This window comes from Hipposideros armiger, unplaced genomic scaffold (assembly GCF_001890085.2).
Source record: "Hipposideros armiger isolate ML-2016 unplaced genomic scaffold, ASM189008v1 scaffold_52, whole genome shotgun sequence".
In the NCBI taxonomy this organism is placed as follows: Eukaryota; Metazoa; Chordata; class Mammalia; order Chiroptera; family Hipposideridae; genus Hipposideros; species Hipposideros armiger.
In genome coordinates, this window is record NW_017731402.1 from 2,295,277 (window position 1) to 2,322,058 (window position 26,782).

Below are 26,782 nucleotides of genomic sequence, written 5' to 3' on the forward strand. Positions count from 1 at the left end.
GATGTTGAGAAAGAGAAGTTATGGGGTTCCTGAAATCTCCAGTTATTCAAGTTCCTGTTTACTGTCTGGCATGGCCTTGCCACCAGCCCTAGCAGCCTCGTGGTTTTATATACCACCTGTTCACCTCTCCATCCACCATGCTGGAGCCTTAGAGAATAAAAACATTCCTTTTTTGCTTCATATTTTCTGTGCGCACCGTTTCTCATTGCTTGTAAGGCTCTGAGCTTAAGTATCCTTTTAGCTTCATGTTCACCTCCTCACATTTCTTATGCTCCCGCTGCCCAGGTCTGTAGATACATCAGGGTCCCGTAACAGTTCCCTGTCTTCCTGGAATGCTCTTCACTTAGTGTCACCCCGTGGTAAACTTTCATACGCACTTGAAGACCCAGCTTAACTGCTTCCTCCCCATGAGCCTGTCTTTGACGTGTGTTCTCTTCCTCACTCCATCGCAAGCAGATTTCATTGATTTTTCTTCAAACGGACAGTATATTTCCACTTATGCACTTATAAATCTGTTTCCACGCGGCTATACGTTTCTATAGTATAAAGTCCTTTATTTTTCCCCTTCATGTGTATCCACTTTACCGAGCATAACCATTATTGAAAAAAAAAGTTAATGAAATGAATCTTCCCTTCTTATCCTTCCCCATGTACAGAGCTCTCCTTCTATATGTTTTATGTGAGAACAACACTTGGTTTTCTCCCCATTTATTTTTAAAAACTCAAGATCAGTGTTTTTCGCCCATTGTTTTTTTTAAAGTGGTAGCCTTTCTTTAAATGAAAACTTCTATACAGTGTGTGTGTGTGTGTGTGTGTGCGTGCGCGCGCGCGCGCGTGCACACACATGCACACCCACATGTGGAAAAGCACAGACGGGATCTGGGAGGTCTCCCTTCTTTACTGGCACTTCAGGGGAACTTGTAAGTTTCCAAGCTTGAAAGTCATTGGCTTTTTGGCTACCTCTATTTTTCAGTCCTTCCAGATCATTCTTCACAGAGAGATCTTTCTAAAACACAGATCAAATTATTTCTCATGCTTGAATTTTATTAATGAGTCCCCGTGGCCCATCGCACATGTGAGCTTCTTGGGAGCTAAGACGATCTGTGCCTTTTTCACATTTGTGTCCCTAGGACCTGGTGTGGGCTTGGTACATAGGAGCCTGGGTTCTCCATGAGCGTTTAAGGTGATGAGGGGACTTTGCATGGTTACATCTTCATTATTCTAATGGCTTGGCTTTATTCATATTGGCAGTGCCAGACTCTCTTTTTCAGATCTCTCTCATCCTTTAGGCCCAGCCCAAATCTTTACCTCCTTATTTTGAAGCCATCCTTAGCTTCAGCAGCCTTCGTCAGTTTCCCCTGTTTGATTTCTAAAGTTACTTATTATTAAAAAGAACAACATGCTTAGTGTACTGTATTTATTTAGTACACTGCTTTGTTACCACCTGGTGGTATAAGCTCTGCCTCGGTAATCTTAGCAAAAAAATGAAAACCTTTAAAGGGTTTCGAAGGTACTTTCTTATCCAGGAGAATATACTTTGCTCATTTCTGAGATACATAATTCTGCTTTTAATTTGTGTTTCTAAATCAGCCAGAGGTTATAATTTTAAGTTCATGCCTTAGTAGAGTTGTGTGTCAAGATGGATTTGCCTTTGTTTCTCAACACGTTGTAGGTTGAATAGTAAATCTTTGCTTTATTGTGTCTTCTGAAACCAAAATTGGTCTTGAGTCAGCTCATAGCCTGCAAATCAAAAAGAAATCTTTGTACATGCAATGAATTAAAAGTATTAGGTGTGATTTATTTATTTATTTTTTTACCATAGACCCTTTTCAGGCTCTTGTTGGGAAAGAGGAATAATAAAGCTTTATACTTGTACATTAATAATCTGTTGATAGAGTACACTTCCTGTCTTTTCTATTCCTTGTGCATTTTTTCAGTGAATATGTTTCTTTTGTTGTTTTCAGAATTGTTTATAATTACATTTTATGTGAGAGCAGTTTTCTAAAAAAATATCAAAATGCTATTTAGGAAAAATGTATTTCATTTCTTTAAAAATAACTGTTGAAATACATTACCAGATTATATTCTTATTCAGGCTTGAAGACATTTTCCTTATTTTTAACTGTATTTTTCATTTCTGTAATTGGTCTGTGGCCTTTAATAAAATCACTTGTTTTTGATACATTAAAATTATCTCTATTTGGGATAAGGGATAAACACCCTCAGCATTCTGTACAGGAAGACTTTTCTCTGAGACATCTGTACTGTTATATTTTATATTTTTGATCCTATTGCCGAAGGAAAAGTGGATACTGTGTCTTTAATGGAAAGCAAAAGGTTATCTTTCTCTGGCCTTTGTGTGTATGTGCTGATGTGAGTGTGGGCAGCCAGACAGGCAGTGTGTGCGGAGAGACTAGGGAACCGGCTGTGGATCGATAGAAGTGGTGTGAAGTGAATTAATGCGAGGCAGGCCGTCTGTCTGTCATAGGATTGCGGGGAATGTGGGGCAGTGTGGTCAGTCGCTGCAGAGATCTGCTTCCAATAAACTCAAGCCTCCTGCCTGAAAACAAACTCCAGATACGCAGGCACTCATTGTTGTTACATTTTACTTCATTCAAAGTAGATGTTCATATCAAATTATTTGCCTCCAGTTTTTTTTAATTGGACCGCTGGAAGACCACAGTCTTGAGAAACTGATGAAATAAAAACACCTGCTATTCTTTTAGCTCCATGTTCAATCTCAGTGGAAACGTTTATTGCTGTGAGAATGAAAGATATAATTTTTGTTAAATATTTATACATTTTCTGGTATACATTTTTCTTTCTGAGACCTAACAGTATTGTTTATTGCTTCCATCTAATCTTCAGTGAAATAATAAAATTGTAATGAACTCAAATGATTTCATATTCCAATGTTGGTTAAAGTCCTATATTTTAAATGTTACTCTATTAAACTTTGTATTTAATCTTTATTAAGTTAATCACTTGACACTGAAGTCTTCTGAGTTCATATTATTTGTCATCACTCAGATATTGCTAGCCAGCAGGAAAAAATGATTAAAAAGGAAATTTACAAGCTTTTGAACAATAAATTTTATAATAATGTATCTGATTTTACTGGTGGGGTTAGGCAAGTGCAGTCTTATTACATTGATTTCGAAAACTGTATTTCCATATTTACATTTTTTAAAATGTTTTTCTAAACTGATTAAAAATATTACATACAAGTGGGGAAGTTTTGTGTATGTATTCATATACATGTGTATGTATGTATATGAATATATCTCACAATAAAGAGTGATGTAAGCATTTAGAAATCCAGGTGGCCTGCAGATCTGGTAGTCTTCCCTGCCCTGTTTCTTCCTTCTGCTTTTAGCCGCACCACCCCCGAACTCGCCTTCTCTGCCATGTCCACACTTAACCATTTTCTGCTTCGTTCCACTTTTTCCTGGTTTTCTCCTGATTCACAGTATAGAACCCATTTATAGACATCTATTGTCTGGCATAAATGTACATTCATTTTTTTATTTTGTGAAATCTGTATTTGGGTACTAACTGGTTTTTCACCTCTTTCCATTAATTTTTTTTCTATTTATTGTATCTCTTTACTTTATCGCTTTATCATCTCTTTATTGTACCTTTTTATGGTATATCTTTCCCCAGAGCAAACTTATTTTCTTGTATATTTAATAACATAATTTGTGTCATGGGATTGAAAGTATTCAGTTCTATTCAAGATGTATTTATTGAACTTTTGTGAAATGTTCATTACTGCTGAATATGGGAATACTCAAAAAGTAAATAAGTCTCAGATTTTATGGCATAGTTTGACAAATAAGTTCACTTACATCAAGTTCATAGGAGAAAAGCAAAGTACCACCATATAATGGAATGATGTTTATAATCTTGATTATTAATAAGCAAAAAAATGAAGGTTCCATGTAAGTATTTTCTATGTGGACTCTTCTTTATATGTCATCATCTTATTGATAGTGGGTAGTGATGATGCGATTTTTATGTTTCAAAAAGTTTAGTTTTTTTATACCAGGAAGACAGTAAAACAGTTTTTTCTAGTCTTTGTGTTTCATTGAAAATAGCATTATATTCTGGCATAATCCTCAAAATTCTCAATTCTCTTTAGTGCAGCGGTTCTCAACCTTCCTAATGCCGCAACCCCTTAATACAGTTCCTCATGTTGTGGTGACCCCCAACCATAAAATTATTTTTGTTGCTACTCTATAACTGAAATTTTGCTTCTGTTATGAATCGTAATATAAATATCTTTTTGTTTTCCGATGGTCTTAGGCGACCCCTGTGAAAGGGTCGTTTGACCCCCAAAGGGGTTGCAACCCACAGGTTGAGAACCGCTGCTTTAGTGACAGCGATATGTAGAACCTTCTGTATCTTTTTTTTTTAAGGTAGGTTTATTAATGTAAATTCATTTGGTAAAATTTACTCTTTTTAGTATACAGTTCTATGAGTTTTAAAGAAATGCAAATGGTTGTGTTCCCACTCCCACAGTCAAGATACAGGTTGTTTTCATTATTCAAAAATATTTGTTCAGACCACTTTGTAGTCAACTCGCTTACCATACCCTAAACCTCTGGCAACCCCTGATTTGATTTCTATCCTATAGTTTTGCCTTTTACTGAATGTCTGCTGTAATGTTTTCCCATTAACATAAGATAGTAATATAACTTAATTAAATACTGTGGCCATTAGAAATAGCTAAGTTATGGCTGGACATTTTAAAAAATGTTATTATTCCTTCTTTTGCAGATGATTACTATGCTTAGAAGGATTAAATAATGATTTTCGCTCATCTTTTACCTATCTTTATGGTCCAAAAGTTCAAAAGGAAAATTTTCTATCATTTCCTTAAAACAGACTGCTCAAATTCATTTGAAACAATCTGTACCATTTGGAACTGAGAGTTGATTGTAGTAATTTGATCTTTCATTCTCAGTATTTCTTACCTTTATATCTTCCAGCAAAGGTTAGGAATCTGAGCTATTCTGTTACTGTCTTAATGTCCTATGTGACTGAAGTTCGGATGTTTAGCTGATCTTTAAAAAATGAAATATATATCATCTTGAAGTAACCAAATTAATCTTTTTTATTGATCGGTAACAAAATAACCCAGGAATTTTGACTGAGGACTAACAGAGTGAGTTACAAATATAGTCAAAATCAGGAATATAGTTGAGTTAAAACAAAATAAAATAAAACCTGAACATTACTCCTTCCTGACACAAGAAATATTCATGGTGAATTTTATTTTCTTATTGTGTAAATGTTCTAATTGGCTCTTTTCTTCCTGGATTTCTTGAGCTACATGGTAGAAAAGGTACCAAGAGGGCATACAGAAGCGGTGTGGGTTCCTTGATTGATCTGGAATGTTGGAAAAGCAGTCTTTTTTTTTTTTAACAGTTTATTGAGATATAGCACACATGCCATTAAGTTTGCCCTTAAAAGTGTCACAAGTCAATGGTTTTTCGCATATTCAGAGTTGTGCAGCCGTCACCACAATCAATTTCACAAGATTTTCATCACCCCAAAAAGAAACTCTGTCCCCATGATGTCACTTCCCTTCCCCCTAGTCCTCCCATCCCTAAGCAACTGCGGCTGTACTTGTGTCTCTATAGATTTGCGTGTTCTGGACATTTCATATAAATGCAGTCATACAATGTGTGGTGTTTTTTTACTGGCTTCTTTTACTTAGTACATTTCCTTTTATTGCCGATTAATATTCCATTGTATGAATATTTCACAGTTATTAATAAGTTTTGATATATTTTACATTTTTCAGTTGATGGACATTCCGATTGTATAAACTCTTTGGCTTTTATGAATAATGCTGCTGTGAACACTCATGTACAAGTCTCTGTGTGGACATAGGTTTTCATTCCCTGGGAGGGGAATTGCTGGGTCATAATGATAACTGTGTTTAACCTTTAGAGGAACTGCCAGACTGTTTACTGTTGAGTTTTGAGAGTGCCTTATATACTTGAGTTACTAACCCCTTGTTGGTTATGCGATTTGTAAATCTTCTCCCAGTGTGTAGCTTTTCTTTTCATCCTCTTAATAGGGTCTTTTGTAGAACAGAAGTTTTTCATTTTAATGAAGTCCACTTTACCAATTTTTTCCTTTTATGGATTGTGCTTTTGGTGTCAAGTCTAGCCTTAGACCTCAGAGATTTTCTTCTTTTTTTTTTTGTACAAGTTTTATACTTCTGTGTTTTACATTTAAGTCCATCATTCATTCTGAGTCCATTTTTATATGAGGTGTGAGCCTTAAGTCAGGGTTCGTTTTTTTGTCTACAGATGTCCAGTTGTAGCAGGTCATTTGTTGAAAAGACTGTCTTTCCACCGTTGAATCGCTTCTGCATCCGTCAAATATCAGTTGGGCATATTTGTGTGCATCTTTTCATGGGTTCTCTATTAACCTAAAGCCACAAAATTTTTAAAACTTTACATGATAAATTTTGAAATGGGGCAGACTGATTTTTCCTACTTTCTTTTTTTGCTCCAAAATTCTTTTCACTATTCTAATTCCTTTGTCTTTACATATAATTTTAGAATAATTTTGTCTATAGCTACAAACATGGTGCTGGAATTTTGATAGGAATTATGTTAAACCTATATATCAACTTATGGAGAATTAACATCTTTACTATGTTGAATGTTCTAACCCATGAACATGATATGTCACTCTGTTTCATTTATTTAGATCTTCTTTGATTTCTTTCATCAGTGTTTTGTAGATTTCAGCATACAAGTCCTGTATATGTTTAGAATTACATCTAAGTATTTCAGTTTTTTGAACCATTGTTATTAGTATTTATTAAATTTAGGTGCCGACATGTTCATTGCTAGCACATAGAAATATGATTGATTTTTTTCAAAAAATGATTTTCCTGTATTCCGTAGCCTTGCTATACTCACGTATTAGCTCAGTTTTTTTTGTTTGTAGATTCCTTTGGATTTCCCATGTAGATTTGAATAGGGACAGTTTACCTCATCCTTTCCAAACAGTATGTGTTTCCTTTTCTTGCTTTATTACACTGGCTAGAACCTCCAACACTACGTTAAATAAGAATGGCCAGTGTGGACATCTTTGCTTCAATCCTGATCATAGGAGGAAAGCGTGCAGTCTTTCCCCAGGAAGCATAATGTTAACTATGAGTATAGGTTTTTAGTAGATGCTCTTCTTTATTAAGTTGAGGAAGTTCCCTTTTATTGTTATTTTTCTGAGAGTTTTTTTTATCATAATGAAAATTTTGATATTTTTGATATTTGAATTTTGTCAAATGATTGATATGATCATAGGATTTTTCTCTCATTTAGCTTGTTAATATTTTAGATTATATTGGTTGATTTTTTAATATAGAACCAGACTTGCCTCCTTGGAATAAACCTCACTTGGTTATGGTGTAGGATTCTTTTTATATATTACTGAATTCTGTTTGCTTATATTTTGTTAAAGATTTTTGAGACTATACTTATTAGAGATATTGATTTGTAGTTTTCTTTTATTATTTGTATTTTCTTTTTTTCTACCAAGAGATAAAGGATTTTGTACCCCTTACCTTGTCTTGAAAAGCATCGATCAAAGAATCAGTTTCAGCATAGCTCCTTTGTCTTTCAACCTTGACTACTTTGAGACATACATGTAAGCTCCCTAAGCTTTATCCCAAAACACTGAGTGCTCTCAGTTGAACAGTTACCTGGTATACTCCAAGAGCTCCATGGACTTCACCGTAGTTATACTCAGTATCATAATCCGTACCCATAATTTCTCATGGTTGTGTTGTGTTCTGTCATACTTTCTACCCTGGAACTCCGACCCGGAAAGACTCAAGATTCTGTGGTAAAAGGATATTGGGGTTTGAAATCAAAAGACCTGCATGTCAATACTGGTTCCTGAATTTAGTAGCTGTGTTATGTTAAGCAATTACTTAACCTCTCTGATTAAATGAGATCAATTTAAATGGATTTGTAAACTTGTTACTACATAAATACCAGCTTTATTTTCATGGAACCTTTTAATTTTACAGGAAAGGAAAATGCTACTAAACTGTTCTTTAATATCTTTTTCTGTTTCTCTGATCATTTTCAGAATTACCAAGAGTTAAGCAAGGAATGAGACTGAGAGATTTCAGAGATTTATATTTTGATTTAATAATATAAAATAATGATATTTGATTTTATATTTAAGCCATAAACATTTAGGAATGTGGCATTTACTTTCTCCTCTTTGTGATTATTTTATTGATAGACATTTTTAATTAAGTAATTAACTTAATACTAATTTTTTTAGCAATCCCCTCCTTTATTTTAATATTTTATCTGAAAACCCAGCAACAAAATGCTACTGCAAAGGGATGACTTTGTCATTGTACATTCATCAGGGACCATTGATATAGCACTGCTTACGTTTTATGTTGGAGCAATTCTGACCAGAGTGATGGTACTAATGTAGTGTGATCTCTTCCCCAAATTTAAATTGTTAGGCCTATGGGTCTAGTTTTGGATCATTAATGGTGTTTAATGACTAAGATTCTTCTTCTCTTGGTGCCTTTCATAAACCGGAGGCAGCAAGGTTGAATTTCACATAGAAATGTTGAAGCTAATATACATTGGAAGAAAAGAAGTCCTGGAATATTTGTAGCTTTTGGTTTTTTAAATATTTTAATGGATGCTATGTATGCAGGTATTGAAGTACTTATTAGGATTTGATTAGAAGATTCAATTCCAAAAGTAATTTCCAATGGTGAGATTTTTATGTACCATGGTTGAGCAATACCTGTTGATAACCATATGACAAATATTGAGACACCCTACTCTTAATTGTCTAATTAGAAATAATGTGGTAGATGTAAACTGACAACAAAATATATCATCCAGGATGGGAAGATAGGTCAGGAAAAGACACTTGTATGAACTGTCAAGTTCTCGGGTGATTTTACAGCATGGAAGTTTCAGAAGCCCTGATCTAGTTCACCTGTCTTCTTCAGTTAGGCTCTTTCACTGGTAATTATCTGAGCTAATATCTAATTCCTTCACAGATGGACCTGTTAGACTCTTTATTCAGTCCATTTCAGGTGCTTACCTTGACCCGGGGTTCAAATCCCTCTTTTGTCATCATCCTCCCCAACCCCCAAATTATAAGCAAAGTAATATTAAAGAGGAGTAAACTTTTAAAATGGTCCTTCACTTTCTAGGGTTTTTTTTTCCTCTTTAACATAATTATGTCTAAATCAGCTAAAGTAACTGAAGTAAAAATGTTGAAAGAAATCAAGTTAAAAATGTTACTTCAGCACCATTTTTCTGTTTTTTCCAGATCTTAGCAAAAGAAAGTCAATATTGTTTGCACCTATGTGTGTCTATGTATATGTATACATACATATAAAGAAATAGAGCAATCATGAATATTTGGCTCATTACTTTGTGCCTTCCTAATTTTGGTGATTATGTTGTATTTTTAAACAATGTATTGCATTTGCAAGCAGTAAGCAAGTTAAAAGAGCTTTAAGAGTTTAGATCTATGTTTCTTTTAGTTCTTAAAAGCTAAACCTTGTGATTCCATTTGCTTTAGCTGGGGTCTCAGCAGAAGCCATGCAGACCATCACCACTGCTCCTGAAACCTCGTCGGGGCCAGAGGCCAAAGTCCAGGAGGAAGAGCATGACCTCGTAGATGACGACATCACAACTGGTAAGGAGACACCCTTCGCATAACCTGGATGAGCCTCGTCCGATATTGCAAAATGCTTTTAGGTCATTTACAGTGGGACTAAATATGTTGGTGGAAAGAATGGAAGGTTGTATTGATAGAACATTTGGTTTTATAGGACTCCTTAGCGTCCTTTTTGATCTTGAAGTGGAAAGAAGCGGAACTGTTTATTTGATCCAGGTTTGCTCATTGTTGCTGTGACAATGAACCTGCCAGCTGTGCGTTTGATTTTCTAGGGACCTTCTAATTCAGATATTTGGATCATTATTAAAGCCTTGGAACATGTAGAGGAATACACCTATTATGTTATGAGAGGTTTTGCAATTATAGGGTAAGCTGAAAATACTGAAGTTGGAATAGCAATATATTTAATATAGGCCGCCTAAGGAAACGTTCAGATACACTTTGTACCTATACTGTAGAAATAAATGCTGCTTTTAAAAGATGTTTACGTTGCTCGGCTAGTGAACATTCTTATCTGTTTTATCACATAACCAGGCATAAAGTAAAATTTAGGAAAGCCATACAGCACATCTGTTCTGCCTATCTTTTTATAGCCTTAAAGCAGTTCCAATTACTGGATCTACAGATGCATTCAGCTCAATTTCTTTCAATGCACAGAGGATAGGAAACACCCTAGTATAGGCATTTTTATCGGTATTAAGAAGGATAAACTTTTGTTTTTGGTGCAGATGGTTAAAATGTAAAATCTGATGATAAATATCTATAATTATCATGAAGCAACAAATAGTAACGTAGTAGTAATCAATAATTTGAAAGCAAGCATGCCCAGAAAATATCACTAAAATTTTCCACAAAAATTAAAGGGAGAAAAAAACAAAAGGGACGGTTTGGTTTGGTTTGGTTTTCCTTTACAGGCCTATGTGTCAGGTTCTTTGCTGTTACCACCTCAGTGCCTTTAAAATTTTTTCATTGGGAAGAAGTTGAGGGAGCCTGATGATCTCTCTGGAAAATATGCAAACACTATATTAAAAAAAACCCATAGCTGTGCAACTACTGCTAATAAGTAGTTGACTAAGTTAGGAACACCTGGTTTCCAGTAAAAATGAGATGATGGTGGTTGCTATTACTTGTTACTTTTAAATTCTTTTTAATGTATCAGTTCATTGATTTTAAAAAATCATCCACCTTAAATATAAACTATTTCAGAAACTTACAAGTTTTCACAATTATGGAATTTGTTTCAGTAGCTACTAAAGACAATTATTTCATTTGCAGATTTTTAAAACTGGCTTTTGTTCTATTTGCATTGCTTTATTTTATGCTGTTCTAGATATTTTGTTGTATTTTAACTTCCTATAAAATTTTAAAGGCCTTCTTAGAGATGTTTTGTTATATATGAATTTCCTGTAAATTTTAAAGGCCTTCTATCTATAAAAGGTGGTGGTGTGATTCATAGGAAAGAAAAGTTCCCTTTGCAACAGTAGACTGACTTAGTTTGCATTGTGGAATCAAAGCTAAATTTTTGAGCATTTGAGTACGCATTATTAAATCAGTGCGTTGAAACTCTGACTTACGCACTGCCAAGGTCATGAGGCAGCGTGATACTACATGCCTGTGTTTTTATTTGATTGTTTAAATAATAAAGAAGCTTAAAAATGAAAATCTAGTTTTGGAGAGTCGATTAATGCTATGCAAACTGTATTTTCATCTGTAAGAAGTTCAGTTAAACATATGTGACGAATGGCTTTTATCAGTTGATTTATTTATTTCATGCCATAGGTACTAGAGGCAGGAATGGTCAATAACCAAAGAATTTAAATAACTAAAAAAGGCTTCTTTACCATGTTGTCAAAGCAGCTAGCACGCTGCAGTCTGTAGATCACTCAGGTTACCTTTAGATTGTGTGACTTGATTAGGACGTGCTATAGATTTTTGTGAAGGTTTAGAAGAAGACCATATTTCTCTTTATTGACTAGAATCCTATACAAATTGCATTATGAAAAATATGGTAGATGCATTGAGAGAAACCTGTTTCAAGCACAATAATCTTATTTTGGGATAACCAAATACAAAAGGGAAAACAGGTCAGGTTAGCCATTCACTTTGAAAAAAATCTGTTGTTTTTTCCAGTTATTTAAAAGGCATTGATCTAATAATATTGCCTATAAAATAAATACAAATTATATCACAACAGAGCTATTTGCCTGTAGTTTGAATGGATTCTTATTTGATGGCTATACTTATGCTAATATGCATAATTGTATTAATTTTATATTTGTAGTAATCTGGAACTTAATTCTTCAGTTAAACAGCTGACAAAGATACCAGTTAAAATATAAAGTATACCCTTAGTGCTTTGGCTCTAGGCAGAATAGCCATTTTTGGAGTTTTTCTTTTGGGTGAGAAATGCGTGAGGTATGAATGTTGTCTTACGACCCTTGAATCTGAGCCTAGCCGTCTTTGTTAGTGTTTGCTCCATAAAAGTAAAGAACCATGTGTGTTGGCTATGATCAATTGGAACTAATTAAATTTATTTGAAATGAAAAGTCTTAACTGGAAGAGAACAGCTGGAAAAACTGGGAAGAAAAAATTGAGTCTTGATTGAGACAATTTAAACCTTCTTGCTGTCATTTAAAAAATACGCTGCAGCTACTTTCTTTATCTCTTTTTTTAAAGCTAATATCTATTGATCGGCTCTACAAAGTAATGCTGTCGCTTGCCTTAGTCAACACACATACTCGGTTTTACTCAGCATTCTACTTTAAAGTTCATCAAATTCTTTCCTTTAACCACATGTTTTAAATTACATATCAAAGATATATTAGCTATTTTTACATATTATTTTTAATGTGGAAAAAATATTAAAACTTATTCCATTTTTTTTCATATATATAATATTGTTCACCATGCATGGGAATGTACTTACTTTTTCAGGGAATTGCTTCAGGTTTTGCATTACTCTATATTTAAAATCTGTTTTAACAACAGTAGTATTTTCTTTAAAGTTAAATGAATGGCCTTAAGATTGTTTCCAGATTATAATTTCGGAGTCACAAGAATATTACTCAAAGCCTATGTAGTTGCTTTTGTTTGTATACTTTTATTTTTAATATTCTAATTTAAATGTTTACATAGACATAATATATAATCAATATTTGTAAATGATGTATTCTTTTCATTACAATATTAATAGGTTATAATTATATTAATAGAGTAAACCTCACTAAAGCTGACACACAGAAAAATTTTAGATATATCACAATCTAATTTTTTAAGGTAGGTCTTTTAGGTGACTTTGTTTGTTATCTGTATGTAGTTCTCATCATGGTAAAGGAGAGCATCCTGAGTGAGGATGAAGGTATCCATCCCCTAAATGTTGCATTTTAAAACAACCTCCCTCTAATTGCAGGTTAAAAAGCCATTTGGAAGGGTTTCCTTCAGAAACCTGCACAGATCCGTTTCAGAAAGTCACTGTATTCTTCTGAGGGTCATGCTGCAGCCTCCTGCCTCGTGTTCAATACGGCAAGGACACGCACTGACCACATAACAGTGATAAAGGGTCAAGAGTCACTGACATTGTCAAGAAAAGACAGCTCGGTAGTAGATCAGTAGCACCATTGACAGATTCAACTGCTTACAACAAAAGCAACAATGATATATGAATCTGGATGGGTCTGTTGCATGTTTTTGTAAAATTTAAATGTAATTTGTTTAAAAAAAAAGTGCTACAGAAAAAAGAAAAAAATAGAGAAGAGTCTGAGAAATTGAAAGTAACATCTATTGACAGCTTACAGTATCCAAGCACTTTACAGTTAACTCTAAAACAACATTTCTTTGAAGTGGATACCAGTCTTTTTCCAGCTATAGATGAGGCAACAAGCTCAGAGAGGTCACTTTTATAAGGTCACTCGTAACAAGCAATAGGTCTGGGACACATTAGAATGAGTCCTGCCTGATTCCAAAGCTACGTGTGGTCTTAAGCACCACCCCACCTTGCCTCACAATTCTCAAACTCATTGAACTTAAGCAGATTTTTGTTTTCTTTTGAAATGTGAGATGATGTCAGTCTACCTTTATTGTTTATAACACCAGGCATAAGCCTGATATTTGCTGTACCTCCTATCTTATTTAAAATGCAAACTTGCTATGCAAATGTAGACCAAGAGATTGTCTTCTTTAGAGAAAAAAATCATTACATATTTGTTCTTAAAATTTTCAGCCATTATTTAGGACTACTGTGATATAAAGCTGTAAATGTAAGTAGTGTTCATTACTAAACAGTTATTCATGCATATATAAATGAAATATTTATTATTCTGTCTAGCCTTTTGAAGTCATCAATATAAAACTGACACCTTAGCATATACTCATACACTATAGTCAACATCTTTAGTATATTAAGATAGAGTTGAAAAGGACATCTAGTCTGAGACTAAATATTGATTTGTGAATTTTACCATTTACTAAAACCTCTATTCATAAAATGTTTATATGTTTGTTTTGGCTGAAAAATAGGAAACTCATCCTGTTAAAGTACAGATAAGTTCCAAAGAACACAATTTATGGCATTATATATTTCAGAAATCAGTACTTTCTAAGCATAGAGCCAGAGGCCTTACAATTAGCAAACTCGAATAAGACTTTTTCATTGTACGTCTTTCCTTTCTCATTCTTTAATTTATGACTAACAGTCAAAAAGCAGTACTAGATCTATGTGAATTTTAAATCATTTGTTGTAAGTTGTGATCACTATCCTTGCTTTTGCCTTCAGAATATGAGCTACTACAAAATACTAAATCCTAAATACCTAAATACTAAGTCCAAAATAAGCTCGTATAATCTTCCTAAAACTCATCTCCTTTTATATTTGTATCTTGTTTAAAGGAATCACTAAGGAAAGGGTACCATTAAGCACCCAACATCCCAAACTAGAAACCAAGGAATAATCCTGGCTTTCCCTCTTTCCAACAACGTCCACATGTAGTTGGTACTGGCTCTTGTAAAATGCACCTCTGAAATACCTCCTGATGATTTTTCTGTTGTCCGTGTCCGTATAGAATACCTAGGTCCAGACATCTAGTTTTTCTGCTTCCGATTATTATTATATTCTCCCGCAGCCATCTCCTCGTCTCCATTCCCTTGCCCTCTTCCAGCTCAAGTCTTCCGTTACTGTGAAAGTTGCAGAACCCAGTTCATCACCCTTCACCCTCATTAACTGCTGCTTAATGGCTTCCCATTGATTATAGCACAAAGTCCAAACACTTTAGTGAGATATCTAGGGCCCTTTAAAAAGACCGACCCCCATCTCTAGCTTTGCTGCCGCTGGAGCAGCACTGAACTTTTCCCCAGAATCCCCTGTTTCATGACATACTTTGTGTGTGCCACTCATCCGGCTGGTATGGACTCAGTTCTCTCACACATGTGCTGAAGTTCTGAGGGTTCCCTTCAAGCCCACCTGGAGTGTCACCGTCTTCCTGAAGCCCTTCTAAACCCGCGGTATGTGAGATCTTCCAGTTTGTTGTACGCACGTCTGATGTTGCACTCTGTAATACTGTTAAGTGACCATTTCATCTGCCCTCGCTGAGCTGTGTGTGGACGTGTGACTTTCCTCTTTGTATTTCTAGCTTTAAACTAGTACGCTGGTACCTAGCATCTTCTCAGTTGTTTATTGAATGAATGATTGAATTAGTGAATCCACAAGATGACTCATATTTCAAATAGCATTCCTTGTATACTGTATACTATAGATTTACTTATATCTATTTATTATTTACTTATATATATTTACTATATATTTTTTATTCGTGTGTGTGTGTGTGTTTGTGTGTGTGTGTATTCTTAACCTCCCCCCTTCTTTTTAGTGGGTACTTAATGGCTCAAAATCATTTGCAACAGATTAGTGAGGGAATATAGGCTTAGTTCCAGATAAACTATCTCTTGATATTGTGAAAATGAGCCTTGGAACAGATCTAAGAGCATGATTAGGTCTACTGAATTAGGAACTGTTGATTCCCATTTAAAAGTTTGTATTTTTCTCTTGGAAAATAATATCCCTTTGAAATGAGGGAAAAGATGTGGTCCATGGGATTTTACATAACAAAATATATGAAAAAATACCCGAGATAAATGTGTTTTGTAACTTAAATCTCAATCAGAGGGTAGAGGCGGGATGTGCTATTATGGGATACACAAATACAGAAATAAACTCTTAGAAGGCTTGCGCGGAGTCCCCTGTGGTTTGAGCTGATCCAGACAGACAGTGGAGATGTGCTGATGAGTGGTGACCCTGGTTTCTTGTAAGTCTGTGAATCCCTGTTCGGCTGCTCTCACTTTGCCCACGCTTTCCTTCCTTCTGTGCATGTTTCCGCCACGTTTCTAGGCTCAGCTCTGTCAATGAAAGCCCAAATCTCTTGTGGTTTTCCTGGAGCGAGAGCTACCAGATAGCCGTTCTCCAAGAGATCCCTCTGAGGCTTGGTGGGCCACCTCAGGAGAAGCAAGGTGGCTTAGGTGGGAGGGTGGGGGAGGCGCAGGGGACAGGTCCTCATAGGAAGGAGAGGAATACAGAGCTCCTCAAGGAGGCTTGGCGTTTAAACATGCGCCACTGAAGAATGAGCGTGTGGGGCCATGTCGTGTGATGGTGGCCATGGCGTTTCGGTGGCATTCCTCTGGGTCTGCAGTTATTTAGCACTAAGAAAACTTGCTGTTTATCATCCATTGAGAATTGCAGGTTACACTCTCCAATTTAATGTATTCAGGCTTATGTTTAAAGGCTTGGCCTAGGGTGACATGCCTAAGAAAAAGCATAAAAGAAAAAGAGGCGAGAGCAAGGAAAAAGATGGCTAATGAAGCATTTAAATGTTTAGTTTCTCTTTAAAAATTTTATAGACTTTTATAAATGGGAAATCTACTTAATATCAATGTATTTTGACCAAGAAAGTATTTGTGTATTTAAATGAATTAAATATGGTCAAGTATCAGAGGTGCCTTGACAAATTAATCAACTGTTGCATTGGCACCTAATCTTTCATAATGATATTTTCTAATAATAGCACTTTTATTTTTTTAATGTGTGTATACGTGTGTATATATAGTCTTTTTGCCTATAACACTTCTGCAAAGGATTGGTCAAGTAAACAGTGATGGATGTTATCTTAGCAAACTTATCTAAAAGAACAAATTTAAAAATCAGGGACTTAGTAACTATCACAGTAACTCACTAGCATTTACTGAGTACCTAATATGTGTCAGGCTGTGCTCTAGGCTCTTTTTAATCCTCACAACAACTCACTCTAATAAATCCTCATTCTCATTTCCATTTTACGAGAGAGGAAAATGAGGCCCCGAATGGTTAAGTAACTTTCCACAGAAAGGCTGCAGATTGGAAATGGCAGCTCCAGGATTTGAATCCTGGCCATCAGCCTCTAGGTCTTGTGCTCTTAAATGCAAGTAATTTGTTTCAAACCATATGATTTAAAGAATCCTCTAAGAAAATAAGCAGATATATTCATTATGACATTTTCTGTTTGTGTGATGCGGAAACTTCTATTTTAATTTCAATATAGTTTAATTTTTTATGTAGTACAAGGAAATATTTCAAATGTGAAGAAAAGTCTTGTTTTCTTTAAAAATAAACTGATAATTAGTACAGGAAGATAATTTTATATTAGAATTATTTTATGTTCATATGAAATTATAGACATAAATATACCAGCACATAGACAATATTAGGTTACAAAGGCTTAAGGTTTGGTTTTTCAGATTTAATATTATATATTCTTTTTAATGCATGTAGAGTGAATAGGAAAAAGCAGAAATACTTAGATAAGAATGTAGGGGCTATTAAAAAAAAAAAGCCTTTTGTGTGAGTGGGTAACCTTCAGGATGAACTTCAAGTTTGGCCTTTTGTGAGCTGTGTAATAATACCTCACAGATAAGAATGAATTGCATTAGATTGTGGCACACTATTATATATCTGTATATTACATGAATTGCCCTTGTAATTGATAACAAACCCGTATGACCAAAAGTTGTAATTCACAAAAGTAATGACAAGAGTGTCTCATAATTCACAGACTTCATGTCATACTTGTGAATGATTACTGCTACTGTGCAAACCGTGTTAAAGGGGAAAAACAGATTTTAAACTGGATGTGGGGTTTTGTAGAGTTTTTCCTGATTATCGTATAGTTACTTTTAATACACAAAACGATAATTAAATTGACTAGCATCCTTGAGTTTCCCCATGATTACTTGGACTAAAATTCATTGTCAAGCATAAAGACTTTTATAGCTCTTAATTTGAAATTTTTCATCACAAATGATAGTTAGCATTTACTGTTTGGAGTGAAGACAGTCATGAATCTGAATGTATTTTCTCCCACATGATAGACCGGAGAGAGGAGGCCCCCCCCACAGGTAGGGTAAAAATCAGGTGAGAATACTTACTCATCTTTTTATTCTTTTTTTATAACTATATATCCTAAATAAAGATGGGTGACTTAAATGACGTAAACCTAATTTAAAAGGATTCAGGGAGACTGAACCAGCTACTCTCTCTGTTTGTCCTTTTTGTATATATATTTTTTTCAGTGTCATTGGTACCACCTGAAAGAAATGTAAGGAACATTTCATTTAATTCAACATACACATTAATATGCACCTTGTATTTTTCTATCAGCACATTCTAGGGAGGATTTAATACAGCAAACATTTAGTTGAGAAGTTAACAGCCTAATTTTAGAGAGATGTAAAACCTACGTTTCCCATGTATGTCTATGAGTGAATCCACAAATTTCATAGAAATAGAAAAACAAAATAAAACATTAAAATCAGCTAGATGAGAAGCTGGCCTGCAATAGTAAATATATAATTAGAATATTTTAAAATATATATGGTTGCAGCACAGGCTCTAGCATCTCGTGTTCAAATAATCAGCTTCCCTGCTAATCTGCTGTGTGGCCTTTTGCAAATTACCTGACCATGCCAAGCCTCAATTTTCTCACCTGAAATGTGAGGCTAGTAAGGCTATTTGGAGGACTGAATGAGATGGTGTGTGCCATCTTAGCAGAGGAGCTGGCACATAAGCCTCAAGAAATGTTATATGCTCCTTCTGTCCCTTCCCTGTCCGCATCACCACCATCATCCTTAAGGGATTTGCTTTCATAGAACAGATGATTTGTACCTAGCTTATAAATTATTTATAAATCAGTTCTTCTAGATGACTTGATGATGTTTGTTCTAGGTAGTTTGATCATCACTCCCAGGGATATAAATTACTAGATAAATTTATACTTTGGAGATAGAGAAATAAACTATATCCAAAGTTCCATGCAAATTTTCAGAAATTCCTAAAAGTTGGCTCATGAAATACAGATGAATTATTATATTTCTTAAACACTTTTATATTGGCTTCTTTTAACCAACCACGCTTATTGCCTGAGTTGAATCTTACCAAGAAGAGTGAACCGTTTCACGAAATAGAAATAATGACAGCCTTAAAAGAAGATATTTATTTATATTTATGGTAGTGAAGGGAAAGTTAATTTGCATATTCAGACCCATCCTTGGGCAGTGGTGATCAGTGAGGAATGGGAGGGAGAGAATGATACAGAAAATATTTCTGAAGATCCTGATACAACCGTGTAGTTGAGAGTCACTGATAGGTTAGGAACACATATAGAAAAGATGCTAAAGCCTAAACAATAAAAGAAAATCTTCACCATACTGTCATTAATAATAGCCTTGCCAAGAAAAAGAAAAAGGAAAAACATTTGATGAAGCTTCATACTTGCAAAAGATGCTTACTTATTAGGTCAGTTTTTTAAAAGGGTATGTTCAAAAGTAGAACAAGGTAGGTGTATCACACCAAAATATCAATTGAATGTTAGAGTAGAATAAAGACATTTCCAGAAATGCAAGATCTCAAAAAAAAAATTTTTTTTTAATAAGTAAATAAAAGTACCTCCCATGCTCTCTTATCAGGAACTAGGTAGTGCAGGAAGTGCTCCATCAAAATAAGAGAATAGCAAGAAAGAGGAAGCTTGGGATCCAGTGATCCAGGCAGCCTTGTTTATAAAGTCTGGCTCCCCATTTTGTGCTTGCAAACCCCATCCCACTGTCTTGTCAGCCTACACCTCTTAGGAACATACCCTCAGGAACCCAGCCATCCAGGGGTTGCATGGGGAAAAGAATCCTGGGAAACAAGCATTTGTGTTTCAAGGCCTAGCAGCCCCCCATGGCAAGTCTCACAATGATTGGATTCATTTTATCAAGATTTCTTCAAATGCATCGGAACTATGTTCCAGATATTTGGCAAGATCTGCTTTACTTTCCAGGCTGGGCTTGATTTCTGCTCCCTAGCCTGCTTATCTGTTTTCTAGATTTACACAATTGGGTGAGAATTTGGAGGTAAATATTGAAATCTATAGAAAACCAAGTGAACAACAACAAAAGACAGTTATTAACTGCAGGGAAGGAAAAACAGTAATACAGAAAAAGTTCTCAGGATTGATAAACTACATGGTTGGGCTGTGAATAGCATGCACATCATCATGAAAATAGAAAGATTGATTATGATATAGTTTTTTGTTGTTTTTTTTTTTAGCTGAGCCATCCTGCCACCTGTTGGCAGATCAGCATCAGCTCAGCTCAGGCCGGGAATCGAACTGCTGTTGCTCAGAGCTCGCACTCTTGAGCGAGCCCTTAACCAACTGAGCCACTCGGCCGACCCGATTATGATATAGTTTTAATAAAAACTATGATATAGTAAATTGGGAGGAAGAAGAAGAAGGCAGATGACAGAGTGTGTGTGCATGTGTGAGAGAGAGACATGTGCAAATAAGTTATGTGTACGTATGTGAAGAACCCAATATTCATTGACCATAGCGGGGAATTACAAGCCTAAACATGAGCGACACCTAAAACTGAAAAATTAGAAAGTCTCAACACAGTATTTTCCAAAAGAGCTCGAAGTGGTTTTTGCAAAGTGAAAAATGGGGATGGAGTGGAGGCACTGCTGCTTATTTATACTAACTTTTAGAGCTGTTTGAGTCTTTAAACAATGTACAGTTTCATAAATTAAAAACTAAATATAATTTAAAAAGAAATAGAACAAGGAAGCACATAACCAAAGGTGATAGTGAAAAGTGACATAAAAGGATGTCACCAAGTCCCAGCCAGAATAAACTGGAAACAAGCAGAGCGTGTGATAGTGTCCACCCGCCTTCTCTTCTTTTTTTCCCTAGCTGTGTGCCAAAAAGAGGACGACAAAGAGGACCGAGCTGCCCTAGGTGCAAGTTAGTATAGGAGGGAAAGACGGAGAGGCCTTACAAATGCTTGGAGAACGTGGGTAGAGAAGCGTAGGGAGCTCCGATAGTGTAGCTTTTTCTCATTATCTAGTGAACTGCAGTGAAGAGTTATGAAAACGTGCTGCTTTGGTTACAGTCACTCTTGAAATTTTTGAAAAAAGAACCATGAAGAATGAACACAAAAATCTGTAGATGGACAAAAGTTTTAATTTTTAAAAAGGGGGATAGATGGGATCTAAGGTGCTCTGCACTGGTTAGTGTACTGTTCAGATGTACCGAAAATCGGTGGTGGATTTTAAATACGATTTGGGACCACCTAGTGGTCCCAAAAAGTGAGAATCCATAAAGGTGCCCTGAGCCTTCTCACGGGCCTGAATTCTATCACAGTGTTTCAGTTGTGTTGATTTTGTTACCATCCATCACCTAAAATAATGGTTATGTTTTGATGTAAGATGTGTATGATTTATCATAAAATGACATTTATACTCTTCTGTGGTTTTCACTGCAGACAATACAACATTCTGTTCATGGAAAGCTGTTTCTCATGATAAATTTGGGTGTTTTTAGAATTTGGTTTGACATTACTTGTTACTGCCATTACCTGCTAATGCCTTACTCATTATTTTCTCATGAGGAATTTATTGACCGACTTAGGGATTAGGGAAGAGAGCTTCTGAAAAATAGGAAACAGTCTATAAGGAAAATGCCAGCAATCAGGCCCAAGATTCAGCAGGACAGTAAATAAATAAACATGCCAGTGGTAGCAATCACTGCTCCGGTGCGACCCCAGGTCATCTCTGGGAACACACCTTGCACACTTGTACTTGTGATGCTAAGCTGTGTGTCATACTTGATTGTCTATTTTCATGTGGAAGTTTTTGCACATCCCCATAAATAAGTGATCTTTCAGAGGGCCTGGCTTGATGTCACAGTGCACTTTTCACTGTTTAACAGGCAGAAAGTGGCATTCACTCTTGGAGTACAGGGGCGCGTTTGGTCAGTGTAGCCAAACAGGCCCGGGAGAGTCCCCGTGGGGGGTTTGTGACACACTAGATGAGCATCTCTGAACTTGAAGGAATTAGACAAACAAAAGGGATGCAGGGAAGGGGTGGGGGGTTTTGGGGGGGAGAGAAAAGCTTTCTAAGCTGGAGTCAAGGAGTGGGAGGGAGAGAACAAGAGGTGGTGTAGCATTTGGGGAAGCATGAGCATTCACTCTGAAAGTATATAGAGTGGGGTGGGCCCAGGACTGACAGGAGACGGTGTTCAAGGAAAGGCCTTGGATGTCAGGCAGAGCTGCCTTGTTCTTATTCAGGGGACTATTAGGAGCCATTGAAGAGTGTTAAGCCAGGTGAGTGGATAATCAGGTTTGCCATTAGCCACAGCACACTAGCTGTGTGTGCTGAATATATTTGGGTCAGTGCAGTTGGGGTACACAGTTACCAAGGGCAAGGGGACTATTAGGAGGACGTTGCAATGGTCCAGGTGCCAGCTGCTAAGGGCCTGAACTAAGGAGCTACAGGCGCAGCTCAGGAGGTAGATCCACAAAATACCCAAGAGCTAAATTTAATTCTCTAAATTTCCTTGGAGTGGTATTTATTTAACTGTACTTAGACATTCAGATTATTTGAAGTTCTCTAGGTTTACCATTAAAATAAGCTAATTGTTACCTAATATTTAACAAAACATTCCAATGCTTACGTTTACAAATGTCAGTTGAAGTAAAATGATTTATTTGTAGAAGTGCTTCATTACGAATTTAGTGTAGAGGATATTAGTGTCATTCATGTGCCATGTAAACCCCGCCCCCATGTTTGTTGTATTATCATGGAGCTGGAAAGACCTAATTCATAATCCTAGAGCTAGATTCTAGACCCATCTTGACTCAGTGCAAGGAATTCCTCATATTACAAAACTGCACATAAAGGTTATCCAACCTCTGCTTGCAACTGCATCACTTTTCTAGCGCTACTTAATAAATTACCACAAACATTGCGGTTTAAAATGATCTCACAATTTCCAAAGGTCAGGGAGTCCAGGCATGGCTTTGCTATGTCCTCTTCTCTGGTCTCACAAGGCTGCAGTGAAGGCGGTGGCCAGGGCTGGGTGTCGTCTGAGGCCTGCGGCCCTCTTCCAATCCCACATGCTAATCGGCACAATGCAGGCCCTTGGAACTGTACGACTGAGGTCCTCAGCTTCCCTGGGGCAGCACAGTCCTCTGCCACAGGGCCCTTTTGGTAGGCATTTCCCATCACAGCATTTTGCTTCTTCAAAGTCAGCAGGGATTCCTTCTAGTGTATGCTTCCAGTAACCTAATGGAGAGAGTGCCATACAATGTCACCTAATTATGGGCGTGACATCTCATCACTGTGCTACATTCAGTTGGTTACAAGCAAGTCTCAGATCTCTGCCCACACTCAAGGGGAGGGGATGATACAAAGGTGTGACTCATTGGGGTCACCTTTAGGATTCTCCCATCACGCACACCTGTGCAGTTGAGGGGCTCATTGTTTGTACTATCATTCCTTCCATATTTTGCTGTGTGTGTGTGTGTGTGTGTGTGTGTGTGTGTGTGTGTGTGTGTGTGTGTGTGAGATTTCTTCAGATACCTTGCTAAAATCAGGAATACATTGCATTTATGGACAGTATAGGTTTAAGAAAATGAGTTTTAAATTTGTGGTATTGAGCCTAACCTACAAGTATTTAAAGGGGTTTTAAATCATTCTTGAAATGCATTGAGTTGCAGTGATATTGGAAATATATAATTTTTTAATTAGCAAACAACAGCAGTAATTATCCTCAGGGTTTTCAGGGGTCACCTCAAGGGTTATTGATTAGATGATTGTCGTGATAGAGCAATATAACCATCTGCCCATGGGTATCAGGAAATCAGCAAGATATATGTGTAATATATTTGTAAAAATTTCTATTTCTGATTTTGCGTATGTTGTGATTTTCATGATATTTATTGATGGACTATTTATGAGAATGTGTAAATGCTTGGTTTGCTTGATTTAAAACTTAGGTCTTATGTTACTATGTTAAAAGGTATAGTAAATTAGGTATGTATACGATTATTTATATACTGTATTATTTTAAAATATCACTTTAAGAAAAATTGGTTTGGGATAGAAAAATAATCTAATCCCCTCTGGTATTACTATTTTGATTATTTTTGATATTTAAGTATTTGCAGTTGACTTTATATGATTCATGAAATATATAAAGGACCTTACATATTTATAATATAAATATACTGTATACTTTTGAGAATAATTTCTTTAACTATGAGGTATATTTTTTAAAGCTTCATGAGTTTAATTTTCAAGAAAAGAAGAAAAGATGATAACTAATAGAAAGATTTATGTAGTCCTATACAAAGTGGTCTACTTGTTGAGTTTTATTGACTAGCTAAAGCCAAATATAACAGATTTTTCCTTATTCTTTTCCAACTGGAGTTGGTTCTTCTTGAAGTAAGAGCGACAGGTGCAGTAACAGTACTTTTCTCTCATCTCTGGCCAGGATTCACCTAAATTTTGGTGAAGGGCGAAAATGTAGAACAAATGAAACCATCTGCCACCCCTCACCAGCTAGCCCTACGCCACTGTTGGGGACAATGCTGGTGCCACAGGAGTCGGCCCCTGGACGGGGCGCCTGCTGGGCCTCGTTTCAGAGGGTTAAGGCCGATCCTGTCAGCACATGTTTGGGGATGTGATGCCCTCACCAGACAGTCGTACAGAGATCAAAGCAGCTTTTAATTTGCGTTTAATTACTCCTTGAGAAACCATCCACCGTATCCAGCAATAGCTATTGTATAAAAAACAAGCAGATAAGTATGTACTCTTTTTTTGAAATCTGAAGTAGACTTAATTTCTTCAAATGCTAAGTATGAATATATTAATTCTTTTTTGTATCTCTTCATCTTTTTCTCAAAGATTATCAGTAAAAGAAGATAATATGAACAGAAAGGATTATTTTGTTTTTGGTGAATTATGCTTTGTAATAATTTTCATTTCTTTGAAAGACATCTTTCAAATAAAACGTCTAAGAAGATGGTTTAGCCCATTGTCAGTGGGAATTTGCACACCAACATTTAACTTCAAATTAGAATAAATTAATACTATTTTCATAGGCTATTTTTATAAGAATTTTAATAGGATTACAATATTTATATATTAATTTCTTGTGAACTTTTAGAGTTTAACAAAAAAATCACCAAGAGTTATAGTCAAAGGTGACTTCTCAGGACTGTAACTGATAAACATCTGTCACACAGCAAATGTGCATAAACAGTTTCTCCTTTGTCAGGTTTATGAGTTGACATGTTTGAATGACAGATGTCAGTGCAAGTTAAATGCAGTTTAATTTCGGGGTGCTATCTAAAAGAGGCTCACATTTTAATCTTTTCAGTTTGAAAACAAATGTGGCTACTGCCATTAATATAATTGGCTCCTTCCTTAGTGAAGAAGCATGAACATAAAACACCAGTAAGCATTTGGATTAAGCTTTTTATGGATAGAAATGACCTGTAAAGGGATCTCAAAATTAGTCATTTTGCGAGCCATTGTGACCAGTCAGAAAAGAAGTCGATCGATTAGCAATGGCTGACATTTCAAAATGGCTGTGTAGAAAAATGTTATTGGATTTATTAATGTTTCTCATCAGCTGTAATCACCAACAATTTTGAGTAAAAATGTCACAAGCTGATTCTATTTAACAATTTGCTATTGTAAAATTTTAGTTTTGTAACCTCTAATTTTGATTAGTATATTAAAAATGCCACTTTATCAAATCATTACCTGTGGACTTAGAAAAAACATATGGGAAAAATAAGTGAAAAAAATAGCTTGGGAATTAGGTTTAGATATTGAAAGATTTTGATTTTTTTATTGAGATGAAATTCATGAAACAAAGTTAACCATTTTAGAGTGAATAATTTGATTTGTTTTAAGAATAGAAAGACATTAAGAGTTGACATACTACTATTGTATGACAGGTATGGCTATATATCAATGTAAAATAAACGAATATTTCAGGCAAAATTCAGAGAGAGAGATTTCAGAATTTGCTTCTTAATAACCAGCATTATAAATAAAAATATGGACATTTCAAAAACACTGTGTGATGATGATGATGATGATGATGTACAAAAGAAAATCTGGGTTTGTACAAGGTATGATAAAAAAATACAGTGAATCTTTAAAAAATTATTACAGTAAATGATGCATTGCCATTAATCCCCCTCAAAATACTCCCCCTTGTTTCGAACACACTTATCCCATCATTCTTGCCACTTTCTGAAGCAGTTCTGGAAGTCCTCTTTCGTGAGTGTCTTTACTTCATCTTCCAACATGACAACACCCCATGTCACACATTACTCCTGGTATATGGCAATTTCTGTCAAATAAAAAACCTTATGGTGTGTCCTCATCTACCTTATTCACTGGATCTGACACCATGTGACTTCTGGCTCTTCCCCAAAGTCAAAATGATTCAGAACATTGAGGCAGTCACGACAGCGCAACTAAAGACACTCACAAAAGAAGTCTTCCAGAACTGCTTCAGAAAGTGGCAAGAATGATGAGATAAGTGTGTTTGAAGCAAGGGGCAGTATTCTGAAGGGGGCTAATGGCAATGTGTCTTTTACTGTAACAAATTTTTAAATTTAAACATTCATCGTATTTTTTTATCATACCTCATATTAATTAATTTTAAGGCACTTAGCCCTCAGCATGGGAGTATATGATGAATTCATTATATATATATATATATATGTATATATA

General features: G+C 35.7%; 1 protein-coding gene across 1 annotated transcript in view; it reads left to right on the top strand.

Annotated features, from left to right (window-relative positions):
- The window catches only part of WDR7 (WD repeat domain 7), a 320,651-nt gene that overhangs the window by 122,187 nt on the left and 171,682 nt on the right, over window positions 1-26,782 (top strand). Inside the window, exon 20 of the mRNA XM_019640631.1 lies at window positions 9,598-9,714. Coding sequence (XP_019496176.1) covers window positions 9,598-9,714 — 117 coding nt within the window. The remainder of the gene's footprint in view (window positions 1-9,597; window positions 9,715-26,782) is intronic.